The following is a 10,102-nucleotide window of genomic DNA, read 5'->3' on the forward strand; positions in this document are numbered from 1 at the left end:
GGGTTGTAGCAGAGGCACAATAGAGCCCTAAAGTGCCCAGGTCTATGCCAGAACAGGAACAGTGACACCACTTTGATCATGGGGTCGAATCTTTGAGGGACCCAGGGATCATCTTCTTCCTTCCTATGGGTCACATGGGTCACTTCCTATTCTGATTTGTTTCTAAGAGAATTTAAAGCACCTTTCAAAAAGGTGCAAACAAGCAAACAAGCTTGCAAACAAGCAAAAAAAAAATTACACAAGCTGCCCAGAATAAAAGTACATTAAAAAGAAGTAATTAATAATCTTATAATGGAATAGCATATGGGCATAGAAAGGAATAAAGTACTGATACCTGCTGCAACCTGGATGAACTTGAAAAACATTCTGCCAAGTGAGAGAAGTCAGACACAGAAGGCCACTTGTCGTATGACTTACATAAAATGTCCATGATAGGCAAACCTATAGACACAGAAAGTGGTTGCAGGGGCAGAGGGAGTGGGTAGCAGTGACTAATTCGTGCAGGACTTCTTTGGAGGACAATGAGAATATTCTGGATTTAGATAGTGGTGATGGTTTTACAACCCTGTGAATATACTAAAAATGACTGAATTATACACTTTAAAAGGGAGGGTAAATTGTATGGGAATTATATCTCAATTAAAAACAATAAGTAATTGGAGGCAGACAGTAAGGGCAGGGGAACGCAGACACAGATGATGGCAGTTAGAACAAATAATGCCATTGTGATTATTATGCGCCAGAGCCCAGGGGAAACACAGGAGGTCCCCACTTCAGGGATCGCCGGAGGGGACAGTGGGCACTGCCAGAATAACTCTTCCATGAGGGCAGGTGCACTGGGAGAGTTTAAACCTGTTAATAGTGCCCTTTAATGCTCTTAAAGAGCTGTTATTTTCCTTTAAAAAAAAAACTTCCTTGGGGACTGATTCAAATTTACAGAAAAGTTGCACGAAAGTAGCAAAGAACATCTGTATGCCCTCTGCTGAGAGTTACCTGGTAACATTTTTGCCCCATTTGCTTTATCTTTTGTACATGTTCTCTTGCCATTATATAAATATATTTTTCTGAACAGTCTGATATGTTACCCCTAAATAATTGAGTGTTTCCTATGAGTTGGGATATTCTTTTATGTAGTCACAGTATAGTTGTCAACTTCCGCAAATTTAACATTGATACAGGACCATATCTAATTTCCCATACAGGGCTGTTTTTAATGATGTTAACTTTGAACACTGAGATAGGGGAAGTTGCAGTGTGGGCCCAGTTTCCTTAATTCACTGCAAACACATCTTCTTCACCCTCTAGCTCACAAGCAATGATTTTCCTCACTAGTATCCATTTCCTCAGCCTCAAGATCTTTTAAGACAGTTGGGCATCTTTTAAAACCTCCTCTGATGTGGGGATGAGGGACACCAGCTAAAAGCAAGTTGAAGTGTGGAATTTTAGTTCATTTAACCATTCTCTCCTCTCTTCTTGTCGTCTGTTTCATGTAGGAAACATGTAGGTGTTGCCATTAATTGTAGATATTGCCATTGGTAATGGATTTACAGTTACAGAGTAACTGTTAGTCTTGCTGCCTACTAAGATTTATCAACAGAAAATATTAGGACAGGCCCTCATGCACCAACATTTTTCTTTTTTGTTCCTTCTATGTGTTTGCCAAGCACCTACTACATGCCAGGCCTGGGTCATTGCATTGACCCCTTTTTGCCCTGAAAGATCTCACAGCCTCCTGAGGAGGCAGACAAGTAGATGGACAGTTACCATCTGGTGTCCATATTGATGGTCCCATGGGTGCACTCCCGGGGTACCAGAGAAACCAAGGCAAGGAGGTGGGTCGGCTGAGTCATTGCCAAGAACCATCATCAATGAAGAGTACATACACTCATTTATTCCCCCACGTGGATTTACCTCAAGATTCCGTTTCGACAAAATTACTCAATCACAGATTCATTTAACACTGCTTACCAGGCACCTTCTCTGGCTGGTGACTGTGCCGAGTCTGGGGTTGCAGAACTGAACAGCTGGCATAGCCTCTTCCTTCATGGAGCTTATTGTCAATTGGGGGCAACAGATACTTGTTCAATGAGCATGTATTAGGTGTCCATTAGGTGTAAGGCAATGTGGGATGGGGGAGGCAGGGTTAGAAGACAAGGTCTTTGCCCAAATAGAAGACATTTTGAGTCGTTTCTCATCCTTTTGGGAGGGAACTTAGTCGCAAGACTGATGATGAGCAACAACAAATGAGTATCCCCTTCTCATCTACTTGGGAGAGAATTCTGGAATATTCCAGACAACATCTCCCTCCCAGAAGGGCAAAGGGAACACCCTGTGAATTAAGCTTCTCCAAGACATTCAAAGATGTGAGGCTTAGGATGGCCCCAAAGGAGGAGACATTTTCTTTAGAAAACATAGGGAATTTTATCATTACATTAATTTAGGGAATATTAATACATGCAGATGGTTTTTTAAAAAGTAAAAAGTGAAATGTCCTTCCCATCCTGGCCCCCAGTCCCTCAGTTCCTTCCCGGGGACAAATACTACTAAGGGTTCTTCTACTTCCTTGAAGAGATTGTGTGCAAACATATGCAGGCATGCGCCCACCCCCCCTTGTTTTATGCACGTGGCCCTGCTCTTTGCTTTCTTGACTTAACTGTGCACTATGGAGACTGCCCTCCTCCATAAGTAGAGAGCTGCCTCCTCCTTTCAAGGGCTGCACAGCATGGATGAACCGCACATATTTAACCAGCCACCCACTGACAGAATTGATGAGGCTTCCAGACATTTGCTGTAACAAACAACACTGCATTGTGTTGAGGAGTAAAATGAGGAGGAATAAAATTGTACATTAAATATATAATATGGTCAAGGTCAAATATTTTAGAAATAGGTAGACTTAACAATCTGTAGAAAGAAAATCTGTACCAAAAAATAGACCTAAATGTGCAAAGGACAGTGACTAAATAAACACAGGTCAGTTTGTCACCAACTAGGCTTGCAAGATAGAAAAGTAAACGTCTAGTCCTTGGCATAATATTGCTCATAGAGGTGTACTACTGATTGTACATACTTAGAAGAAAACAGCTGGCATCAGGGCCATCCCTGAGAAAGGACAGTACCGACACAAAGCCACTGCCTGCATGGGAGTGACATCATTCTCTCAGGAGGTGCATGTGCAGTCCTAATCTGAGCTCAGAGGTGCGTGGCCCTAGAGAACCACCAAGGGCTGGTACAAGTCGTCCTGAGGCAGGTACCAGGAGAAATAAAGGGGAAACAGAGGGCAGAGGAGTTGGGGGTGTAAAATTTATAAGTGTGTGCACAGGAGTTTTTTGTTTCTTTTTTTTCTTTTTTTTTTTTTGAGAGGGAGACAGAGCATGAGCAGGGGAGGGGCAGAGAGAGAGGGAAGAGAATTCCAAGCAGACTCCACACTGTCAGCACAGAGCCCGATGCAGGGCTCGAACTCATGAACCGTGAGATCATGGCCTGAGCGGAAAATCAAGAGTTGGACGCTCAGCCAATTGAGCGACCCAGGCACCCCATGCACAGGAGTTTGAGCCTCTTGGAATTCAGCAGGTTTATGGCTTCTGCAACCTACTGGTCTGCTCAGCCTGGCTGTCCAACGTGAGCTCCGAATCTCTGCTGCTGCTCCTGTTTTACTAACCAGTCTGCATTGCTTCCTGGAGGAGACCCAGGACCAGGGGAAGGCCCACCCTCCTGCTTCTGGATGATGAGGATGGCACTGAAGCCATCTGTTGTGGCCCCTGCTAGTTAGGTAGCTTCTCTGCATGTAGTATTGCCCTCCAACAGGCAGTCCTCACAATGTAGCTTCTGTAGGAAAATTCCCAGAAGCAGGATTTCTAGGTCAAGGAGTATACACAATGCCATATTTCAAAAGGTAATATAAAATTGCCCTGCAAAAGGACTCATACCAATTTCTATACCCACCAGCCGTTTACAGAGGTGCCTGCTTCTCTACACTTCCTCCAACTCAGTGTGTTATCAGACCCTTTGATCTTTGACCATATGATGAATTGTATCTGAAAAAACACCAGCCTTAATTTGCATTTCTCCTATTATGAGTAGGTTTGAATATGTTTTCTTATGGGCAAAAGCCATCTGCTGGTTTGTTTTTTTTTTCTCCTTGTAAGCTGTTGGCTGCATCCTTTTTAAAATTTCCTATTAGGTGAATGATCTTTTTCTTATTGATTTACAGGAGCCCTTTATATATAAGGAAGTCAGGTCTTTGATATGTGTTACAGTTATTTTTCCCAGTTTGTTACTCATCTGTCGACATTACGCTATTTTCCCCTTCCACAAAGTTTACACCCTTACACAGTCAAATGCATCATCTTTTCCCCCACTGATTTGAAATGCTATCTTCACAGTATGGTAAAATGAGAGAGTAGAATTCTTTAAAAGAGAACCAGCTCCAATAAGCCGGTTTGGTGGGAATGGTGGGTATATGTGGAAAGTGAGTCTGGCAGATCTTGGCTTGGCAGAAGCTGAGGGCTCTGCCCTGTGGGCAAGCAGGAGGCTGGCTATGGCCGCGGGAAGTGCAGCTGCGGGTTTAGGCTTGCTCGGTCCCCATCAAGACCATACATTTGATTCGCCTGGGAACCTGTCATTGCAGACGCTGATCACCTGGGAAGGCGATGTCCTGGTATGCGTGCAGAAGGGGGAGAAGGAGAACCGCGGCTGGAGGCAGTGGGTTGAGGGGGACAAGCTGCACCTGGTAAGTCCCGGGGTCTGCCCGGCTCCCTTCCACACGCTTCCACACATGACAGGTTCACCTCACCAGCTGCTTTGACAAGAAAAACGGCCCTGCACTCCTCCCCTGAGCTCCAGCCAAATGCGTGTGGTCATATAGTCAGAAAGCCATTCCCATCTGGCTCAGGGGACTCCAGGAAGAAATCTATATCGCTGTTTCTGTGAGCGGCTGCAATTAAAGTGAAAGTTCAAAATGCTGAGTTAGGAAGCCGAGATCCAGGGAGAAATGCAGGGAACCTGCTAAAGACCAGCTGAAGAGAAATGGGAGGCACAGAATTAAGACGCCCCAAGGGAGGGGAAGTCCAGGCCTCACCATTATGTGAGCCAGGGAAGAAGAGTGGTGGGAGTAGGGTGGACAGGGGCAGGTAGGCTTGGGAAACCATCTCACAGACCACAAGCATTACTCTCTCATCATCAGGTGTGCCCACCTGATCCTGAACTATTTTAGGTAAACTTGGTATTAGAACAGAGCAGTAGGAACAATTGCTGATCTCCTGAAATGAATTATGTGTCTAGATAGCTTAATTTTTCAGTCTTCAACCTTCAAGGAAATTTATGCATCCGGCATTCATGTAGGGGAAAATCTTTCACTGCTTTACACATTCTGTCACTCATTTGTCAAATGGCTCTTCATTCAATCATTCATTCACCTGTGGAGTCAAGCGGGTGCCTGGCTCCAGTGTCAGTATTCAGGTCACCATGGTGCCCTTCACAGGCGGGCTCTGCCTCACCTGAGATCTTTATTTTGGAGGCAGTGTCAACTGATGATAAATGGGAGGCATTCACCGTGTTCTCCGTTGATGGTTTTCCCTACCTGCTCTGGTTTGGATGATGGATTTTTTTAATTGTAGTACAATCCCCAATGGTCCCTGTGGCTAAGACAATGGATTCATTGTCAACTGCAATGATTTTGTGGCCGTCCCCACACTCATATTTTTCCCTCCTCCCTCAAGGAGTCATGAGGTGAGGATAAGGCCTGGGGGTTCCCTCTGTCTAGATGAAAAGCAGCATCTTGTCTGCATAGGCAGGCCTGGGGGGAGCCCTTCTGCAGCCCATGCCCTGTCCTTGCCTGTGATGTCGCCAACCCACATTCTAATCCCCAGAGGCCAGAAAGCCCCCAGGATGGAGTGACACCCCACCAGCCAGCATATTCCCTGCCCCTTGCCTTCCAAATGCTTTTCCCCACTAGATCCCTTCCTTCTTTGTGGCTTCACTGCCTTTTATAAATTAGGAGATGTTGCTTTAATCACGGGAGTAGGAAAAATCCCGCCCAAGAGGGTAATTTCTTTGCATTTTTCATTTTTATAGTTGTTCAAGCTCAATTCAAGTGTCAAAATCAAATTACTGCTACCTGCAGGGCATGCCAGCTGATTGGGTCTATGAGATGCACTTTGCCCAGAATGACTAAGTGTCCTCTTTATTCCAGCTTCCCCCACCACCCCAACTCCCAGACACCAAGAGGCGGGGGCAGGGGGAGGTGCGGGCATAGGAAGGCCTGGCTTGCTAGTCACTTCACCCACTTTCTAACCTTGCAGGAGCTGACCTGCGGTGACCAGGTGTGCCATCAAGTGTTCAAGAAGAAGTAGTGGCCCACGAGGGGGCCTGCTGAGCACGTGCTCCACACTTCCCACATGGGTTCTCTGTGGGCTTAGGGAAGCAGCCATGGGGACCCTCCCCTCCTAACAGAGCCCAGTAAGGCATCTGGATGGGTTTTAAAACAGAATGAGTATGTTAACAGGTGACAAATACATACTTCCTTCATTGAAACCTGGCATTAAATGAAAAAACAAAAATCACTCCCATACTTTGAAACCCTTTATATCTATCTCCCTTTATTTCTAGAACTCTCAGTTTTATCTACAGGCAACAGTGTGATTGCCCACATGGTGGTTTTCTGTGTAGCTTTTGTTGTGGTAGTTGTTGTTTATTTTTTGGTTTCATTTTATTTGTTTTTTGTTAATTTGTTTGGGGGAATTACTTTACTCAGAAACATTCCCTGGCTGATATCAGCATCCCCTACTAATTTTTGAACATTGCCCTTTGTGATTCATTCCTTCGGATAGTACATTCATTTCTCCAAGATTCTCTATTTTAAGATGCAGATGGCTTCCAGTTTGCACTTTGCCTTCAGCAACATCGGCCCAGCTACTTCTAAGGGCCTCTGCAGATCTTCAGTACCAGCTGCTCTTGGCCCAGGACAGCCCTCTGCCCTTCATCTATGGGCAAAATGGCACCCCTGCAGAGGACTTGCTAAGCACTTCCAGGAAGCCTGAGTTCAAGTTTTGCTTCTCCACTTCTTAGCTAGGTAACCATGGGAACTTCACTGACTTTTCTTTTCTTTTTTTTTTTTTTTTTGAAGTTTATATCTTTATTTTGAGAGAGAGAGAGAGAGAGAGAGAGAGAGAGAGAGAGAGATGGGAGGGGTAGAGAGAGAGGGAGAGAGAGAGAATCCCAAGTAGGTTCCACATTGTCAGCACGGAGCCCAATATGGGGCCCAAACTCATGAACCATAAGATTGTGACCCGAGCTGAAAACAAGAGTCAGATGCTTAACTGACTAAGCCACCAAGGAGCCCCTCATTGGCCTTTCTATCCATGTTTTTCTGTTCTATAAAATGGAGAAGACAAAATAGCATCTCCTCCATGGGGTTAATGTGAGCATTAAGCAAGCTATTGCGTACAGAGTGCTTGGAATGGAACCTGATACATGGTAAGAATGAAGTTCCTGCTAGCTCTGATCATTATTTAGAGCTACTCCCTCCACATCCCAGGGGCCCAGATGAGTGGATACTAAGTAGGGACGGCTCGGGACCCCCAAGGCCTCCTGGTACTTCCAGAACATTAGGTTTGTTACTCTGAGCTGAATTGTATTTTCCTGCTGGATGTACCAATGGAATAGTGCACCTGGAACAGCATGGTAGTCAATAGGAACAGATTTATGGTGGATCATTCATGGGGTCCTGAGAAAGCCCCATAGCTCAAAGCCATTTTCCTCCCCATTTTGTAGCAGGGCCTAGAATCCCACCATTAGAATCCCCATTAGGTAAGCATTATCTTTGAAAAGCAGGTTTATCCCCAGAGCAGTAGCATGTGGTGTTGGCACACTCGGGTGTGACTTGAATGAACAGAACATTCATCGATCCTGAGCAGCCTAAATGGAATCAAGGCGGGAGAGAAAAGTTGTAATCTGGCCACGTGGCCCAGGGCCAGCCTTGGTCTGGCCCTTGACCAGGCATCCATGCCACAGGCCTCCTGGCAATCTGTCCTCCCCAACAGCCATGACATGTTCCTGCCCCAGGAAAGACAGAGAAGTGCCTGGATGGAGCGTCATGCTGCCTGGGTGGGGGTGGGGGTCTTCCCACATGCTCTAGGGAAGAGGGGAGCTTTCTGAGGAGCTGCAGGACCGTCTCCAAGTGCAGGGACTGATGAAGCAAGCTCTTTGTCCCCAGCCCCCCTGGAGCTTCTCCAGGAGCCCCAGGTCCCCCTTTTGATGCCCCCTCCTAGTTTCACCCTTGTCCAAAACAGCCTCAAATCACCCTCTCCTTTGTCCTTCAAGAAAGCCCTAGAGAACAAGATCCATCTGAAAGCCCATTGAGACAAACTATCAGGTATTCTGTCCATGGCAGGGGTTCTAATTACTAGTAACTTTCAGTCCTAGCTTCTGCAAAGTGTATTCCAGGGGATGTTAGCCCCCCAAGATTCTGTGAAGAAGTTGATGGTTAAATGAACTTTGGAAATGATGAAAACCATATCTCCTTCTTAGAAACTCGTGAGAATTCCTGTTTTTAAAGCTCTGACAAGTCCTGCAGCAAAGAAGCTGGACCTTAAGCCCTGGGACCCCTTTACCCACAGTGTTTCACTCCTGGACAGTGTTTTGGAAACACCAACTTGTTCCTTACATGTGCAGACCACTTTTTCGATGACAGATAACAAACAATATAATTTAAAACTCCCATTTCCAAGTGGGATTTTCTCAGCGTACCTTTTCCACAAGTGAGGAGTTAACTGATTAGTTTCCCTGTGGCACAAAAGACCAACAGTGGCTCCATTCATTCTACTGCTCCTTCCTTTTTCAACAAAGAAAGTGGCACACAGAAGTGGTCGAATTTGAGGTATTCATTTCAAAGCTGGACAGATGTTGTGGGCCAGAGCCTGTCCCCATGTCCCTCACTCACTGTGGGCGAGATGGGGCAAGTCCTGCCTCTCGCGTTTCTGTTCCCTCAGCCGATTTCAAGACTAAATCATGACAACAATGCTTTCCCCCAGCACACGGACAAGTCTGTTTAGGGACAGAGTGGAAGGAGTCACCTTTGAAAACCCATCTTACACTGAGGCATATAGCCCCATACGGGCTGTTGGGAAAGACTCTCAGAACCTCAAACCCCAGCCTCTAGAGATGTCCTGAGGGAGGATGTGCTGATCTATGAACCATGGAGCCTGAGCTTGAAAGTTAAAAAAGCCTGCCCACTGAAAACCCCAGTTCACAAATGGGGAGCACTGAGTTGCTGAAATGTGGGCTTTGGCCTCAGCCCTTAGTTCAGATCCTGCTCGGCTGGACGGGGGTGCAGCCTCTGTGTCTCCTTCTGTGGAGTCAGGAATAAAGACTTTGGAGCCTGCGTCACAAAGAGTAGCGAGATTGGGCAAGAGCTTAGCACAGAATCTAAAACCGTAGTCAGTACTCATTCTCTTCCCCAGTCCCATTGATTTATACATACATGTGTGCTGAGGTAGTGATCCCTTCATTAAAACTCTTGCTTTCTAAGCATTTTGATACTGACTTCCCCGGGGCACATGGGTGGCTCCGTCTATTAAGCGTCTGACTCTTGTTTCCAGCTCAGGTTATGACCTCATGGTTTGTGAGTTCGAGCCCTGCATTGGGCTCTGCACTGACAGCACAGAGTCTGCTTGGGATTCTGTGTCTCCCTCTCTCTCTGCCCCCCCCCCCTTCTTGCTCTCTCTCTCTCCAGGTAAATAAATAAACACTTAAAAACAAAAACATTGACATCCCTTACACAGTCCCCAAATGTGAAGATCACAGGAGAATTGATTAAAATCACAGATTCCTGCCTCCCTCCCCCTTCAAGATTGTGGCTCTGAGGTCATGGGCAGGGCCTAGGAATCTGTGTTATTACAAGGCCCCCAGGTGAGTCACCTGCAGGTGCTTGGCAGGCACAATGACAAACCCTACTTCTTTCAGTTAAAACATGACTCATTTTAATGCTTTTTTTTTTTTGAGAGAGAAACAGAGACAGAACCTGAGTGGGGGAGAGGCAAAGAGGGACAGAGACACAGAATCCCAAGCAGGCTCCAGGCTCTGAGCTATCAGCACAGAGCCC

At 46.0% G+C, this 10,102-nt stretch overlaps 1 protein-coding gene across 3 annotated transcripts in view; it reads left to right on the top strand.

The window, feature by feature from the left end:
- Positions 1-6,563, top strand: part of RBP2 (retinol binding protein 2) — a 66,858-nt gene extending 60,295 nt beyond the window's left edge. For all 3 annotated transcript variants that reach the window (XM_019810644.3, XM_003992053.5, XM_019810643.3), the window contains 2 exons: positions 4,631-4,732; positions 6,303-6,563. In XM_019810644.3, coding sequence (XP_019666203.1) covers positions 4,631-4,732; positions 6,303-6,353 — 153 coding nt within the window. In that variant the 3' untranslated portion in view covers positions 6,354-6,563. The remainder of the gene's footprint in view (positions 1-4,630; positions 4,733-6,302) is intronic.
- Positions 6,564-10,102: the final 3,539 nt, after the last annotated feature.

Source organism: Felis catus, chromosome C2 (genome assembly GCF_018350175.1).
Source record: "Felis catus isolate Fca126 chromosome C2, F.catus_Fca126_mat1.0, whole genome shotgun sequence".
Taxonomy (NCBI): domain Eukaryota; kingdom Metazoa; phylum Chordata; class Mammalia; order Carnivora; family Felidae; genus Felis; species Felis catus.